The sequence below is a fragment of the Photinus pyralis genome, unplaced genomic scaffold (assembly GCF_008802855.1).
Source record: "Photinus pyralis isolate 1611_PpyrPB1 unplaced genomic scaffold, Ppyr1.3 Ppyr1.4_LG1, whole genome shotgun sequence".
Taxonomy (NCBI): Eukaryota; Metazoa; Arthropoda; class Insecta; order Coleoptera; family Lampyridae; genus Photinus; species Photinus pyralis.
This window is the reverse complement of record NW_022170249.1, coordinates 25,959,220-25,975,165: the sequence shown is the minus strand read 5'-3', so window position 1 is coordinate 25,975,165 and position 15,946 is coordinate 25,959,220. Positions and strand designations below refer to the sequence as shown.

At 35.0% G+C, this 15,946-nt stretch overlaps 5 protein-coding genes across 6 annotated transcripts; 4 read left to right on the top strand and 1 right to left on the bottom strand.

The window, feature by feature from the left end:
• The first annotated feature begins 281 nt into the window (after positions 1-281).
• On the top strand, positions 282-2,351 carry LOC116163553 (abscission/NoCut checkpoint regulator). Its single transcript, XM_031477552.1, has 5 exons — positions 282-449; positions 504-673; positions 1,041-1,272; positions 1,811-2,035; positions 2,086-2,351. The coding sequence occupies exons 1-5, from the start codon at positions 402-404 to the stop codon at positions 2,332-2,334; spliced, it is 924 nt and encodes a 307-aa protein (XP_031333412.1). The 5' UTR covers positions 282-401; the 3' UTR covers positions 2,335-2,351.
• Positions 2,352-2,662: 311 nt separating this feature from the next.
• On the top strand, positions 2,663-6,468 carry LOC116163482 (armadillo repeat-containing protein 6 homolog). 2 transcript variants are annotated; one of them, XM_031477433.1, is made up of 9 exons: positions 2,663-2,897; positions 3,326-3,453; positions 3,551-3,749; positions 3,801-4,041; positions 4,088-4,290; positions 5,514-5,659; positions 5,758-5,877; positions 5,934-6,083; positions 6,132-6,468. In XM_031477433.1, the coding sequence occupies exons 2-9, from the start codon at positions 3,337-3,339 to the stop codon at positions 6,363-6,365; spliced, it is 1,410 nt and encodes a 469-aa protein (XP_031333293.1). In that variant the 5' UTR covers positions 2,663-2,897; positions 3,326-3,336; the 3' UTR covers positions 6,366-6,468. The 2 variants fall into 2 exon arrangements, with proteins under 2 accessions (XP_031333293.1, XP_031333282.1); XM_031477422.1 differs by lacking the exon at positions 2,663-2,897 and adding an exon at positions 3,117-3,265.
• A 74-nt stretch (positions 6,469-6,542) lies between these two features.
• On the top strand, positions 6,543-8,407 carry LOC116163561 (outer dense fiber protein 3-like protein 2). Its single transcript, XM_031477564.1, has 4 exons — positions 6,543-6,681; positions 6,731-6,946; positions 7,857-8,058; positions 8,114-8,407. Exons 1-4 carry the CDS (start codon positions 6,666-6,668, stop codon positions 8,376-8,378), a joined length of 699 nt encoding a protein of 232 aa, XP_031333424.1. The 5' UTR covers positions 6,543-6,665; the 3' UTR covers positions 8,379-8,407.
• A 2,306-nt stretch (positions 8,408-10,713) lies between these two features.
• LOC116172403 (protein nessun dorma-like) lies at positions 10,714-12,745 on the bottom strand. The gene is made up of 2 exons (XM_031489615.1): positions 11,029-12,745; positions 10,714-10,979 (listed from the first exon to the last, which is right to left on the bottom strand). The coding sequence occupies exons 1-2, from the start codon at positions 12,465-12,467 to the stop codon at positions 10,784-10,786; spliced, it is 1,635 nt and encodes a 544-aa protein (XP_031345475.1). The 5' UTR covers positions 12,468-12,745; the 3' UTR covers positions 10,714-10,783.
• Positions 12,746-12,949: 204 nt separating this feature from the next.
• Positions 12,950-15,723, top strand: LOC116172410 (phosphatidylglycerophosphatase and protein-tyrosine phosphatase 1). The gene is made up of 5 exons (XM_031489622.1): positions 12,950-13,309; positions 13,360-13,501; positions 13,556-13,633; positions 15,178-15,393; positions 15,521-15,723. Exons 1-5 carry the CDS (start codon positions 13,254-13,256, stop codon positions 15,647-15,649), a joined length of 621 nt encoding a protein of 206 aa, XP_031345482.1. The 5' UTR covers positions 12,950-13,253; the 3' UTR covers positions 15,650-15,723.
• The last annotated feature ends 223 nt before the right edge of the window (positions 15,724-15,946 follow it).

Below are 15,946 nucleotides of genomic sequence, written 5' to 3'. Positions count from 1 at the left end.
GGTAAAAAGTGGTGTACATGGTGTACCGTGTACACAAGTGTTTTAGCTTATTGCAAGCACTCAAAACGCTGCAAACGGGCTAAACACGACGAATATGATTTTGGTTATTCTTATTTTTTACTCGTAGGTTATTCTTGATGCTGCTCGCTGAATTGTTGTGCTCCTTGTGTTTGTTCGTGCTGCTCGCGAGCAATGTGAACGCACCTTTAGAACACAAACGACGAACTAGGAACATTTGCCATTTTGCCCATAGTAATATTCTTATATTGATTTTGGCAACCCTGCGCCAATCATAATAAATCAATCCACACCTAATGACCTACATATACAAATAAAAAACTGTGATAACAACATAGAATTAATAAATGGAATTATACCTGAAAAGCTTTGAACGTTAAAAAATGTCTTGCAATCATTGTGGAACAAAATTTAATTTTTTTCATAAGGAAGTAAATGCCATCCATCGATACATTTTATATTTCGATTAATTCGCTTTGTTTTAGATCGGGTGCTTAAACTGTAAGCTATCCTTTTGCCATAAGTGTTTAAAACAGAAAATTAAGATTCCCAGTAAATCGGATCAAGAAGTCCCTGTTTGTAGAACTTGTTTTTCGAATTTGTCTTCAAATGTCAACATGGCTGTGAACATTCCACCACCTGATGCATATTTAAAGTACATTATTGACAGTATTTGTTATATTATTATGTCGTTTTAAGTGCACGAGTAGAATGTCAGAATGTCGTCAGTTTCGATTACTTGACTGTATGCATATTCATCAGTTCATTTAGGAACTTTTCAATTTCCATTGTACAGTTTAGATGACATTATCATTGAAATCAATTTGCCGCTTTGCACTGCACTCTCTTTTGTATTTGTGTCTTTATGTATTACCTATCTAACACTATTGGTTTTTCCAATTGCATTTCTGCCTTGATATCTACTCAGTTTCTTTATGGATGGGTCGCTTCGCTCTTTAACTAAGCTGCTAACTCCTTATCTTTATTAAGATTTATTGTTATCTTTGTGGTATTAATTACAGAAGGCTGGAAGATTTAGAAAATCCTGCACGGCCTCCAATAACAATATACAAAACCGATAAGAAAATGGAAACACTGCGGTCTGGCTTGTCCCTTGCCGATCAACAGCTTCTTGATCGATTAGAAAAATTAAAAGATAAAGATAAACCTCCGCCGTCAGAAGACGAAATACGCAAAAGATTGAATAGTTTGAAAGGTGGAAATGAATATGTCGAAGGACCTAGTAACACACAAGTATGTATGTTTGTATTCTCACTGAAGGCCCTGCAATGAGCCCATTTAGTAAATCACCATGTGCCGCCACTTTATGTTGTCTACATACTCTAATGCAGTTAAAGCTTATTTTAAATTTAAACATAATTTTTAAAAAAATTTTATGGTATAAATTGCAGGCAGCACATTTTCTGTTATACAACAAAGTGGATTTCAGAATAACTGCGATGTCACCGCTAAAAACTCATGTTGTGATAATTACAGACCTATCATTCCTAAAATAATTAACTTAGGGATACCAAACTTTCAGGAATATAAGAGATTAGTAATTACTTCATATTTAAAAAAAAAAACTTAAAAAGAAATTTGACGAAATGGTATTTATGATCGCCAGAATCGTTGTCGAAATTTATTTTCTCACCTGTTTAGAGGTGCTTTTTTTCAGATCCAAATTGCCCATCAGTTTGAACTTCCTAGAAATCCCTCCCACACACACTTTTGTCACAATCGATTAACTGTAATGAATGTATGAATTGAATTTAATTTTGTTTTTATTAAGGTTTTTGCACCCGATACTAGAACAGACCAAGAAAAAGCAGATTCAATTTTAGAAATGTTTATTAAAGAACGTGACATAGAATTGGCACACAATCCAGAAGAAGGAATAGAAGCCAGATTAGCAACATTAAGAGGACAAGGAGTGCGGCCAAACGAAGGTGCTTATATAAGCAATTTACACGACTCTGGCTCTGATGATGACGAAGTCGATAAAATAACAAAAAAAGTTTGCACGGTTCCTTCTCATTTTTCAATTTCTATCTCTTCATTTTCTAGATTATGGATGAAGTTGCATTAGACAACAAATGTTCGAATCGATTACCAAAGGAAAGCATGTCTGATCCAGAATATATGGACGATAAGTTTAATTCTTCGCCCGAACTGGGATGGTGCGCCTTGTGCAATGAAGATGCAAAGTATCACTGTCTAGATTGCGAAGATCTTTATTGTAATTCTTGCAATGTTCAAGTTCACAAAATGTGGGGCGATACTGATCATAGAATTACGGAATATAAACAACAATAAATTTATTATTACCATTATTTTGTACATATTTTATAGATTTATTTATAAACTGTTAATAAGAGAAATGCGAGATAAATGGTATAATAATCATTAAATTTAGAAACGTTCACTAATAAAATGTAGCATTATTATTTATTTTAAGAGCTTGAATTGTAAGATATGCTAATAAAGAATTTCATTTAATAATTTAAACATTAGATCAGGTGACCTTACCAGTACCTTTTCAATTTGTCATGGTTGTTTTTATATAACGGGCGAGCAAAAATGAGGTGCTGTCGAGTCGCCTTCAGAAGTTTATGTTAAATACGATTTCCCATGTAAACAAAAGTTCCAAAGGTGACTCGACAGCAACTCATGTTTGATCGCACAGTACTAGAAGTATCTGTATTTATTATCAATAGCTTAACAGTTCACTAACAATGCAGTTACGTGACGGCTAGTTGTTATCTACAATCGGACTGTCTTATTGGAGGCGGTAGGAAACCAAATTTGTGTACTTATGCCAGTAGGTAAGAGCGTCCCAGTTTTATCACCGTAGTAGCCTTCCGGTTTATGAGCGATTCGTAAGTATTTGAAATGTCTTGGGTTACGATTTGTGAACATGGGGCTTATACTGTCCTTTTCGGATTTTATACTGCTGCAGCGAGACATGGCTCTTGGTATAACAACCTCAAAAGTCTGCGAGTTTAAATGTACATTACATTCAAATAACCTGTTATGAAAACAATAACCTAACCTACATTTTAATTAATAACACATTGCGACTTTGACGTTTCTTTCGCATGTGCAGATTGTACGGAGATTTAGGCGTTTAACGTAAATTGTACAAGTGTTACAAAACATTCTAATTACTCTTCGTCCATTATTTATTTATAACAAAGAATAAGAATTGTACAATCTCTACTGCATAAATATTACTTCTGCAATAAAGGTGTTTTACATTCTATGTGACTGACGAGTACCATGTCATAATTTCATATTCTTGTTATAGATTTTAAAAAAATGGTTCTAGTAATAAACCAGCAAACCTTTGATGATGCAGTGAAAGAAAATATCTCTGAGTTTGGTATGGAGATTCAAGAAGCAATTAATGACGCTGTTAAACAATTCGAAGCACAAGTAATTTGTTACTAATTAAGCACTAATGTAACTACCTGCTTTGGCTTGCTACTTATATCTTTCTTGGTGCAAATTTCTCATGGCTGTATATTTGTAGGGTGTCGATTTAAGTAACATAATAAAAAACAACTTGCTTTCACCCCAAGTTGAAAGCACACACGATTTAAAAAAGGCCCTCTCTGTACTACGAGAGCATACTCAACAAAAAATTGTGATTTCCTCTTCCGTATTACAAGAACAGCTGTCTGTCATCAAAAACGAATGTGATAAGTCAATACCCCACAGAGTGATTGCTGGTACCTACTTGTCTAGATTTTTGTCAACCAGATTAGATTTTCTTTTGGTAGGTAAAGAAGGTGCATATAGTATTTTACTACAACTAATAACCGATAAAAATGGTCAAGAAATTGCAGTCGTGAAAAACAGTTTAGGAGCCTTGCTCTCTTTAATGACCAAGCAACCTGATCTATTAGAAGACACGGGTATTAGAACAATTATTCCTTTGCTTGGTGAAGAAGATGATATCGAAATGCAAAAGTTGATCTTGAAGTGGATCAAGGAGTGCTGTATAATGCACGAGATGAACAGGTTGGTTGCTTTTCTTTTTTGTTAGTATCGCAATTTAAATTTGTAGACAAAAAATATTCCAAGCTGGTATTTTGAGCCATTTAAAGACATCTTTAGAGAGTGACGATTCAAGCTTAATAAGAGATGTACTCGGTGTCCTACGTGCCTTAGTTCTTGATGATGATGTACGGGTTGAGTTCGGAAAGGCACATGATCATGCACGTGTAATTGCTAGTGATACCTTATCCTCCATCACTGGGTTACTTACAAGTAAGCTATGTGTTTAAATTATTAGTAATTAAGGTCTATTGTGCCCAATAGTATTGATAAATATGTAGTGTAAAAAAACGAAAAATTTGTGTTTTCTGACCTGCCAGAGAAGATATTAAATCTGTTGGGTGGGTACTTCCATAATCCGTGATCGTTAGGGGTACGCACTGTATGGGCACATCACAGATGAATGAATCTTTTATTTTTTCGAAGAAAAATCAGCTTTTCTGATTTTCCTTAGTAGTCCTGGAAACAAAAACTTAAAATAGTATAAAACCTCGCAATTTTTTCAAAATGCATGATATCATTTTTATTTATAACATACGGTTCTATTTTTAATCTTTAATAATTATTAAAATACAATATGGAATGGATGTAAATCCTAATCTTTCTATGTATCGTTCTATACACTTGTTTTAGATAAATGTACACACGTGGAGAAGTTTTGTCAATCTGTCGTCTTCTTCTAAGATTTCATTTCATGTAATTTCGTACAACTCAAGTTACCGAATAGTACACCTTTTTTTTTTAAATGTTATTTTGTTACCTATAATATTTTCTATAATAGAAAATTGTAATTCTGCTGGTTGGGAAAAACAGCTGTAACAATTTTTCCGAATCTCCAGTTGTTTCTGAATTATTTTGAAGAGGAGGTTTTTCACAAAATTGCAGAAATTCATTTTTCACTTTTAGCTTCAACCGAGGCTTCAACTATTTCTAAATTAAGTATTCTAAACTAATCACACTTTTAGAATGTATTAATAATACGTAATTAGAGAAAACTGGAAAAGGGGGAAGACTCATTTTAATTAGGATGGTAATTATAGGGAGTTGTTTTCACTGAAAAAAGTAGGGATCTAGCTTATTCTCATCAAAATTCGCTACAACTAGCTTATGCTACAGGTTTTTTAAAATAATTTAAAAAAGATTCTACAGTTTTTCTCAAAGATGCATAGTTTTGCAGTTATTTGACTTTGAAAGACGCGCCGGGTGCAGAGAGCGCTTCTCCGCATCTTCCCTTGTGGCGCAGATGTACAGTTTGGTGAACGTTGTAACTGCGGAACCGGGAGGCCTTATCGAGCTGCGGTTTTTTCTTGCGCCGTTCAGCGGCACTTCGTTAAAGCGGTGGGCCCAAGTTGGCCCCTGCCTTACAAGACATTCACATTGCATAATTGTGCTTAGGTATACATATGGTAGCTGATTGATTAAGCATATTATTTTAGAGACAGAAACAGATGAACCGCTTGTTGGCGATCTACTATCCACAATATCAGCTTTACTGGTAAGAACCGAGTTTTGCAAAATAGTAGAAGAAGCTGGAGGACTAGAGGCTATAAAACATGCTATGGTTGTGTTTCAAGACCAAGATGTAAGTATAAATGTTTAAAAAGGTAATAGCCAACACCCTACAATAATTAAAGTCTTTCCTAGCGACTTAATTTATCAAACCTGATGTTTTCTTTACAGAAAATTATGAGGCAGTATTTTAAAGTATTGAAAGCATTGGCTGGAAATGATGAAGTGAAAATTCGTATAATTCAAAATGGTTTGGCTCCATTACTAATTGCTTCTTTGGATAGTAATAAGGTAAAGGTCAATGTATAGTTAAATATGGCGTCCCATCAATGACTTTGTCTCTCCAGAATTCCAATTTAACTGCGACGGTCGGGTTAGGTTGTATAGCAGCCTTGACGTTAAGATCTACAGAGAACAGCAAGGCTTTCTTTGATTCCGGTGCTCCTGAAGTAATATACGACTGCATGACTATTCATCCCGACGATGCCAGCGTACAAGTGAGGTCACCATTTCTCGTTTGTTATTTTGGATTTTGTATCTTGTAGAAAAATGCGAGTTGGGCTATTAGAAATATGGTCTCCAGAAGTCGTTACCAAAGTCAGAAGTTCTTAGATGTCGGAGTGGAGATGATATTGCAGAGAAATTTGAAAAGATTTCCTAATCATGAATTTGATACAAAATCTGCTTTACGCGATTTGGGCTGCGATGTGAATTTGAAAGAAGAGTGGACTGGATCTGGTGGATTATTAACGACACAATCTAAGAAAAACGTATCTTAATGCAGCAATTTTTATAATCATTTTATACCTTTGTATTATTTTTACTGGTGAAATAATTTGTACTAACTTATTAAGACTTTTCAGTAATAAATTGTGATAACAATTTTGGGTGTTGGAAGACAGTGGTACCTTTTATTCCCCTTCATTTTATGTATCAACAGCCCTATGGCCTAAAATTTCAAATTATTTGTCATTTGATTTGTCAACATCAGTTTTCACTTTTCCAAATTAACAGTATTTTCCTATGTAACTTTCTTTGCGCAATTTCTTTAACAAAATTTTTAGTGATACAAATTAAAGATGCCGAAAACCTTTGGTAAAACATTGACCTATTATATTTCCCGATTGTTTTCAAAATGCTGTAGGACCTGGTCCGGGGGCGTATATGCTCCCATCAACTGTTGGCTATGAAAAACACGACATTTCCCGCTATAGAAGTCCCCAGTATACAATGCGTCCCCGATGTGGAATAGGAGGGAAACCATTTGGACCTGGACCTCAATATAATATTGACAGTGTTACTCGTTATGGCAAAGTTTCACCACCAGCTTTTACATTGTCGCCAAAATTAAAAGGCTTGGGTAATTATTTGCACTACCAACATAAATATAACCTTATCCTCCAAGTACCTGTGTAGAGAGGTGACAAATCTGTTTTGTTTTTTACCACTCGCACGATAGTAAGGGAGGTATTTCATTGTAAAAAATGACTCCCAATTTTTCGACAGAAATACATGTTTTGGTCCACATATCCTTAAGACATAGGATATATCTAAAAAGCTATTAGGAAGAACGCGCATGTAGCAATCCTACCAGCGCAATCCCTGACCAGGTTTGGCAATAGGTATATCATTTTCATCACCTCATTTAAATCTCATCATGGGTTACTCTTGAGCCAAATCTCCCTGGTTGGGTTACCTACGTTATTATAGACTGGCGGAGGAGACAAATTAATATCATGTGGTTATTTCTCCATACACAATTTAGCAAGGAAACGGGATGTTGCTGGCTGTCTGCATGATAAATAGAGCAAAAAGTAGTATATTTACAGAATAGCAACCACCAGATGAGAGACTATGTTGATTGATTTTATACATTCCAATATATCTTAATGTAGATTTTTTCGTTGATCAGAAATATATATCATGTTCTACAGTTTAGCACACATTATCAAGCAAAAGAACTATGGCTAATGGCCGTTTGCACTGACAAAGTTAAGATGAGCTTAGCTTAAGTGTGGCTTAAAATGCATGGCAATCAACCATTGTCTCAATAATCGTTGCGATGTATTTTAAGCTAAGCTCTACTTAAATTTGTCAGTGCAAACAGCCATTAATCCATTACTGCATTGATTATAAATCTGCTATTCATAGTTCTAAATTGACAAATGCAATACAGTAGTTTTTTTTTAGTATGACAGCCGACATATTTTAGTTTTCAAAATTTTATCCCAATTTTGGATATTTTCATTAAAATTATTGCTTCTCTCTAGCATCTTTTAGAACTCCCGGGCCAGGAACGTATTCCCCTGAAAAAGCTCCAAGAATGAAAGACCCACGGCCTCCAGCATACTCCATGGCGGCTAGATTGCCGGGAATGAAAAAATTTAATACCCCTGGCCCCAATCAATATGTAGTGCCCAGCAGTTTGGGACCAAAGGTTCCTAACAAACCGGCAGCGGCTGCATATACAATGTGAGCTCGTTAAATAATTTTTCATCTACTAATAGTTTAATCAAAAATATTTTAGGGCGAAAAAATTAGATACAAAAGGGCAAGCAAGGTCACCTGGGCCAGCTCAGTACGGTGGCACTAATGCAGAAATTTACAAGACTCGAGCGCCCCTTTACACTATGAGTGGTAGACACGAGGGAAGTAGGAAGCCAGGATCACCGGGACCTGCAGCTTATTTACCTAAAATTGGAGGGCACGTTCCCGGCGGTATATCATTTGGTAGACGATGCGATAGACAACCGTACGTTACTGCTGACGATCAGTTACCTTGTATAGACTAATGTATCGGAAAATAAAATACAGGAAATCATTTTATTGGTACTAATTACAATAATGGATCCGTCATACAACATCTAGATTTTTGCAATGGTCTATATATGTAGAAACCATTAGAACCGTTAGTTCTTTTGGGGAATAAACCCATTTCGTTGTTTTCCATTAGAAACTTTTGCAAGATCTATTGATGTCTGATAAAAACATATTTCAACAATTAGGATTGATTTAAAACGGTGACCCTGTTATATAGCATCCTTGACGATTAGTCAATTACCTACTTTTTCAAAGATCTGCATGGATTAACATAATTAAATCTTAAACCGGAAGACAAGATGAATTTCCAATTCCTTGAAAAAATATATGATGCTCGTATTCAGGTCCATATTGCCCTGACCAGTAAGATAAACTCTGAGGTTCCTTTCTTTTATATCTTACCGTTTTGCATGTCAATTTCAAGGGATCGCCCCCATATCTTATACGAACCCACTTTAACTTTGATAACACACACAATAATGATTTAATTCGCGATATCGAAAATGCACAAACAGTACTTCTCTAAAAACTTTCAGCGGACTTAGGAGGCTATTGGCGAACTGCCTAAATCTAATCCTGGTGTAATATATAATGGGTGTCACAAGAACCTAAATGTCATATCATATCGTATCATTTCTATTTGTAAATAACAATTATAACCATGTGGTAGGAAGGAGTACTGCTCCCAGGGGTGCATAAGCTTAGTAAGCCTCTAGGATGGCAAATTTCATGACTATCAAAAATAAAAGTCTCGAAATGCTTTTCATTTTGAAAACCGATGGCTGCAGGCTAGTCTGGATACTACTACACTCATTAATTTAGTGCCACTTCCAATGCTAAAAAATGAGTTCCTTCAAAACTTAACTTTTCCGCACGGAAGCATTTTGTTGACTACCTTTCCTTCATATATTTACTTCTTTTTGTTTTAACAGGTGGTCTTTGTTAAAATTTGGGAAACAACATCAGTCCACAAATAGGATTTACTTCTGCCACAGATAGGTATATTATATCTGTGCTTCTGCATATGCGCGCTAACGTATGTCTCTAGTGTCATCTACTTTAAGGTAAGTTGATACAAGGAATAGCCTTCTCGCAATCTTTTATTGTCTAATAGCTTGTCGAAACCGAAATATCTACCACTCTGTAGATCCTAACAATGTCGCGTTTCCGTCCTCGTCCAACCAACTGATAAATTCCTCTACGAATATCAAGCTTGTATGACATTATACTATACTATAAATTAATTTGACTGTCACTTTTTCCGAAAACTTTTGAGGCTTGCATTACTAATTTCAGTAAGATGAGTCCATACCTAAATTTAAAAAAAGCGCAGAAAGATATGGCCCACCGGTCTTTAAATTATGTAATAGGTATCGTTTTCAACCAGCAAGGAATACATACGCCTGCAAACATTTACACAATTTGTCCCATTAGATTTTGAGTTATTATGCTAACAAGCCAGACAAGAACAACTACATCAACGGACTTTTTTCTGTAATGAAAACAATACGCTCCTCCTCTCGTTCAATACATGGTGACTTGGTGAGCCATTACCCCTCCTTCAAAGATTTGATCAGCGAATATATTATTACATTTCGGTTCAAACTGACCAAATAGCAGTGAAAATGATAGTGCTAATATAAATATTGATAAAAAAAATATCCCATATGCCAAACATGAAGATGCATCAAGAATTTTGTTCAAAATTTGCAAAAACGATGGGTCACCAATGAAAATATGTGAAAATGAAAGAAGTCTTTCGAGGGGCGAAACCCCTACTTTCATGATTTTCTGTATGAAATCCCCACAGAGGGCAAACTGTAAGAGCAACGAGGCCGCCATGCCGGCTGAGGAGGTTGAACGCCAAACCAAGGTTTCTTTTAAAAAGAAACTCACAGGATTGAAATCCTCAAACGAGAGACTGTTGCAGATATCAGCGTTTACACAGGGTAATTACATTCACCGGGCATGCGCATTTTGTGTTTTGTGTAATTTTGCTTTTAAAAACAATTTAGGAAGAAAATCTTAAAATTACAAATAACCTAATGTCCACATCCGCTGAATTGAATACGCATTTTTGTGAAAAAAAATAATTTCACTTTCCATACCCAAAGAATTGAAACCGGGCCGCCTGCGTGCAGGCCAGCTATCCTAGCCAAATTGGCAAACATGCTGGCATAATATGACTCGGAAAGTATGAACTCCAATGTTTTTTTAATCTCAACCCAATTGAAAGATCTTGGGCACAAGTATTTACTACCAGTCAAACAAATAATGTGACAAATCTATTAACAACATTGTAGTTCAAAAGAACTTTCCCGTCAAATATAGGTAAATACCTATAATGAAATGCATCTTGCAAAATGCTGAACTGTAATTAATTTGAATCACACATTATTACATTAACATCTTCATTCTCGCTGTCTGCACAAGTATGTTGCATATACACCGGATTTAGGTGGACATTGGAAAGCAAATCACTTATCGGTTCTATTTCACGCTTCTGATGAATTTTTGCGGGACATTTGCCAATCCTGTCACTAACTACGTCCTCCATGACGATACCAGCAAATCTGAAAGAATATCTACAATTATACTGTTTTCATGTTTCAGTTTTCATACTTTGATAAGACGTCAAATTCTCCAGCACAACATAATAATAAATTGTCTGTCTCCTTGTAAATTCCATAATCACGACAATCCTCAAATCTTACATTTCGTATTACTATGTTGCTGTCATCGTAAAGTTTTACACCCACACTCACTCCTGAAATAACCGAATCGATTATAGAAAATGTTGCTCTTGAGTTGACTATTATTGCGGAATAAAATCCTGTAATATTGCACTTTTCAACATTCAACTTCCCGTCTGCTAGCACTATAATTCCTTGGCGAGTAGATGATTTAAAATCTCCCATAATTGTACAATTTCTTAAAGTGACACAACCAGATCTTACAAGAATACCACACTGAGCTGAACCTACGTTTATAGTTATATTTTCAAAGAGTGTATCACCACAACAGTCTAACATAATATCTTCGTTTATTGAAGAAAGTGTGGTATTACCTACTGAATTTATTCCTTTTATCACTCCTCCCTCACCTAAGGCGCAGAGACTGCTAAAAATGTGCTTACCGGGACTTAAAAAAATTACATCATTTGTGCAAGCAGCCTCTAACACTAATGATAAATTTGATTGGCATATTATATCGTTAGTATCTGCTTTTATCTGATGAAGAAAGGACAAAAAATCGTCATTTTTTCCTTCTTCGAAAACTGCCCAGTATTGTCGTTCATCAGATTGAGATGGTGGATCGGGTTTATTTTCAAGTAAAACATTTCTAAGTAAGGGATTTTCTAGCATTTCTACTTCATTTCGAATCTCCATCATACGAGCACGTATGATTAGTAAATTTTCGGCTTGTTTAGATTGCTCAGGTATGTCATCGTCGATATTTTGTAATAAACAATTCTGGCGAATTTCTAAGTGACGAGCTTCGGTTAGTAGACCTTTAATGATCTCGGCAGTTGGAGCAGGTATGGTACCATTTCGTAGGTCGTAAAATAAATGCAATCGAGATGATAGGTGTTTATCAAACCAATTCCGACAATCTTCTTCAATATCCCAAGGCAGGAAAAGGTTAGTATAAAAAATTCTCAACATTTCAATGCTATTAGCGGTCAACGTTAAATTTAAACATACCGATTTATCTTGTTTTTGTGTGGGCCATAATTGTATTAGAGGAACGCAGTGCACCTTTGGCAGGTCAATCTCATCCTGCAATGTTATAATTCGCACATTAGCATGTAATTCTTCGTATACCACATCGTCAACATAAACTAAAGCGATAGTAGGAAATTCAATTTTAAATTCTTCGCATGTAAGACGAGGTATTTTCCAAATTGCTTGCCATCCACAGACATCTACTGACAATTGCAAATAAACACACCATTCTTTAAATATTTGGGAAGCTGGTAAGATATTGCAACCACCCAATACATCCGTAAATTCTTGAAGACGTTCTTGATATGATTTGTTAAACAATATTGCATGTTCCATCCTAATTTAAGCTACGTATCTCGAAAACGTGGTTTATTTATGATATCTATTTTTTTGTTGCAACTTTCGGCATATCAATTTTAACGGTCTTCTTTTCAGGTTAAATTTAAAAAATTTAAAAAGTATTGCTGCCAACATGCGGCCATTGAATTTATAACTACAATACAGTTTGTAATACAAGATGTTCCAGAATATATTGCACTTGTTTAATACTGTGACCACAGAGTACGCTACGCTGTACCATTGTATATGTATGTATTGCTGTACCATTGATTATACGGTGTATAAAAGAGGCTTGTCATACAAGTCTCTTGTATAATCACTGGCTGTACAGAAGGTTAACTCGACGGTTTTCATTTTTTTCAAAGGTCAATAGGTATGTATTTCTCGCAGCGTCTTTACGCGCATTCCATCTAGATATTGAATATTCTATCGGTACGACGATCCGTCACCCACTCTGTGTACCATTCACTTTTGCAATTCCAGTGCAGTACATACGCGCCAGGTGCCACGATCATACGTGCTTTGTTACGCTACTGGGATGTAGGTTAAATAAAAACATTTCAAAACTGAAGAATAGAGGTCATAAAACGGTAAATCAATTAATTATTACACTGGATTAGGTCTTAAAATGTGCCGGTGGATACCGTATCACGACATATTTTATGGAAGTTAAATGAACTTAACCTCGACGAACGATGTCACAATCCCCTTCATTTCTATACCAAAACGAAATTCCCCGACTTCTTACTTTCTTCAACGTATAAAAGCGGTAGCTGATTGAAGATGAAAAGTGAAAACTTGAATCATTCACGTTCCACTTCGCGCCTAAAGCATTTTCCGTATGTTAAATGCAAGTGAATACAAAATAATGCAATTGTGGAAATTGTAGTAGAATGCTTGCTCGATTATCTTTCTATCCCACATTGTTGTATAATGTGTTTATGGAGAAATGCACTGCCCGGCGATGGTACGATAGGATAGACGATATTGTTATGTTGGGGGCACTACCATTTCCAACCCTTACGACAAAGGTCAGTATAGGTTTTTGTCAACTTCAATGCGTTCATGTGATTTGTAAATTTCAGCTTTTACAAGAGGAAAATGTGAAAGCTGTTATTTCTATGAATGAGGATTATGAGTTACTTCTTGCAAATGACCATAAGGTACGTTGTCCTGTTATCTTGAGTGCCCAGTTTACTATACTTTGCTAAAACTAACATGCAGTATGTACTATTAGTGCAGCACAAACAGGGACAGAATTATAGAAGAAGCATGTCACACATACAGCATACGTGCAAATTTCACATCACTCAATATAATAAATACTTTGGCAGAATTGCCTCGAGTCTCGCAGATTATTCCTATATCAATATTAATGGCAATACAGTTCTGTTTATTAAATTGGTTTATCATCTTCAATTCTAGTTCAAAGCACCAAAATGTACGTAACATGATAAATATCAGTAAAGAATCCAAGCAATAAGTAGACTGTTAATGTAGGATTTTTTCTTTGATTAAGTATCAAGTACAATATTGATGTATTCCTTAACCTGAACAAGTTTTTTCATAAAAATTATATAAACTAGCTACATGGTATCAAGTTAGCTCCAACTTCCATATAAAGGTGTGAGGCATAATTAGGTGTATAAATTTAGCATTTGTACCAAACTAAATTCTGCCATAAAGATAACGATAGGCATGTTAGAGGTAGGTTTATGGAGTAACATATGACTGCATTAATTTATCTAAATGAGATATATGTTGATTATTTCTGATGCCATAAAACAACAAAATCAAACTTCGTTTTTGAAAATTATATATTTCTTAAGGTGAAGGATATCTTTGGACATTCTTAATTGAATTCGATGGTAATATACGATTAATCCTTTTAAAGTTGTATGGAAAAAACCATTCGACAATTTAGTGGCTAAAACACTAAAAAAATGTGCCCACCAATTTTCATACAATTTTTTATAGATCTTTTATAGTAATTTTTGCCAGTAGGACTCTTGAAAATATTTTTATAAAAATAAACAGGAAGAGCTTGTACTACCGAAAAACCTATGTAAAGCGTTTTATCTAGTATGGTTCCTGAGAAAAAAAAATTAGGGAACGAATGCAAATGTTGAGACATTCTTGTGACTTAGTAGGTATTGACATTTAATAGAGCAGACACGGATGATATCCCTGTCTGAACTCCGCCATTTAGATAGGCTCTATAAGTCTATACCAATTGTCATTTATTATATTATCATTATGTATAAATAAGTTACTATGGAGTATGATGATACTTAATAGTCTAGGGCATAAAGTACTGCGTGTCACAGATATAAAATGTGCTATGATATGTTAGTAAGACATAAAATAATATTATGGTGCCCCAAATTAAAGCCTTTAATCGCCGTTTGCACCGACAAATTTAAACGGAACTTAGCGTAGCTTAAAGTCAATGGCAACCATTCTCTCAATAATCGTTGCCATGGATTGTAAGCTAAGCTGCGCTTAAATTTGTTGGTGCAAACGGTCATAAGGGCCAATTGCATCGTCAAAATTAAGTATCCCTTAAAGTTAAGCGTAACTTAAATACCATAGCAACGATTGTCTTAATAATCGTTGCCATAGGTTTTAAGTTCCGACTTAACTTTAAGCAAGGCTTAATTTTGTTGGTGCAAGTGGGGCTTAGACATCTTCATAACTTTCTCAACAGAAATGGCAAGCAGTTGGCGTGGAATTTTTACAACTGGCAACAACGGATATCTTCCAAACACCATGCCAAAATAAGTTATGTGAAGGAGTACAGTTTATTAATAAATATATACCAAACGATACACATTTTGATAATAAAGTGCAGCCTACGGTGTATGTCCATTGTAAAGCGGGAAGAACAAGAAGCGCGACGTTAGTTGGATGTTATTTAATGAGGGTATGGTAATTTATTTTACTATTGTGCTTAGCTTTAAATATTGATGAATTCTAACAATTATCTCATCTGATAAATCAACAATATAGGTTACAGTTGTTATTCAATGGTATTGTGTTGTGTATTTCAGAGATATGGAATGACCCCAGAAGAAGCTGTAAGTCATATGAAGAGTAAAAGGCCACACATCTTATTACACACAAAACAATGGGAAGCTTTACATATTTTTTACAAAGATTTACCTACAAGTGCAAGATGATGCAATAATTTCTAGCATATGTATTATGTTCAATTTTAGAAAAAGTAGAAATATATTTTGTTTAGTTATTGACACATACTTATTTTAAAAACATGCGCGATGAAAGTTTTTACTCGATTATTTTGTGTATCTATTGTGGATTTTTCTTTTTTTTTTATTAATGTCAGATTTAATTTGCCCTTTATTAAGTATATCAGCCACGTTGCCAGAATTAAATTCATAAAGCGGATTTCTCTACATATCACCAATGAAAACGCTTTAAACCGCTGCATCATCAAAAACAGCTCATATCCAGTT

Excerpts from the sequence above, each read along its gene's own strand:
- LOC116172410 (XM_031489622.1), top strand. The coding sequence starts at position 13,254 with ATGAAAAGTGAAAACTTGAATCATTCACGTTCCACTTCGCGCCTAAAG. Across the intron at positions 13,310-13,359 it reads TCGCGCCTAAAGCATTTTCC|TAGAATGCTTGCTCGATTAT; the intron begins GTATGTTAAATG and ends TGGAAATTGTAG. Across the intron at positions 15,394-15,520 it reads TTGGATGTTATTTAATGAGG|AGATATGGAATGACCCCAGA; the intron begins GTATGGTAATTT and ends TGTGTATTTCAG.
- LOC116172403 (XM_031489615.1), bottom strand. The coding sequence starts at position 12,467 with ATGGAACATGCAATATTGTTTAACAAATCATATCAAGAACGTCTTCAA. Across the intron at positions 10,980-11,028 it reads GAATTTGACGTCTTATCAAA|ATTTGCTGGTATCGTCATGG; the intron begins GTATGAAAACTG and ends ATATTCTTTCAG.
- LOC116163482 (XM_031477433.1), top strand. The coding sequence starts at position 3,337 with ATGGTTCTAGTAATAAACCAGCAAACCTTTGATGATGCAGTGAAAGAA. Across the intron at positions 5,660-5,757 it reads TTGTGTTTCAAGACCAAGAT|AAAATTATGAGGCAGTATTT; the intron begins GTAAGTATAAAT and ends TTTTCTTTACAG. Across the intron at positions 6,084-6,131 it reads CCGACGATGCCAGCGTACAA|AAAAATGCGAGTTGGGCTAT; the intron begins GTGAGGTCACCA and ends TGTATCTTGTAG.
- LOC116163553 (XM_031477552.1), top strand. The coding sequence starts at position 402 with ATGTCTTGCAATCATTGTGGAACAAAATTTAATTTTTTTCATAAGGAA. Across the intron at positions 450-503 it reads TTAATTTTTTTCATAAGGAA|ATCGGGTGCTTAAACTGTAA; the intron begins GTAAATGCCATC and ends GCTTTGTTTTAG. Across the intron at positions 1,273-1,810 it reads AAGGACCTAGTAACACACAA|GTTTTTGCACCCGATACTAG; the intron begins GTATGTATGTTT and ends GTTTTTATTAAG.
- LOC116163561 (XM_031477564.1), top strand. Across the intron at positions 6,947-7,856 it reads GCCAAAATTAAAAGGCTTGG|CATCTTTTAGAACTCCCGGG; the intron begins GTAATTATTTGC and ends GCTTCTCTCTAG. Across the intron at positions 8,059-8,113 it reads GCAGCGGCTGCATATACAAT|GGCGAAAAAATTAGATACAA; the intron begins GTGAGCTCGTTA and ends AAAATATTTTAG.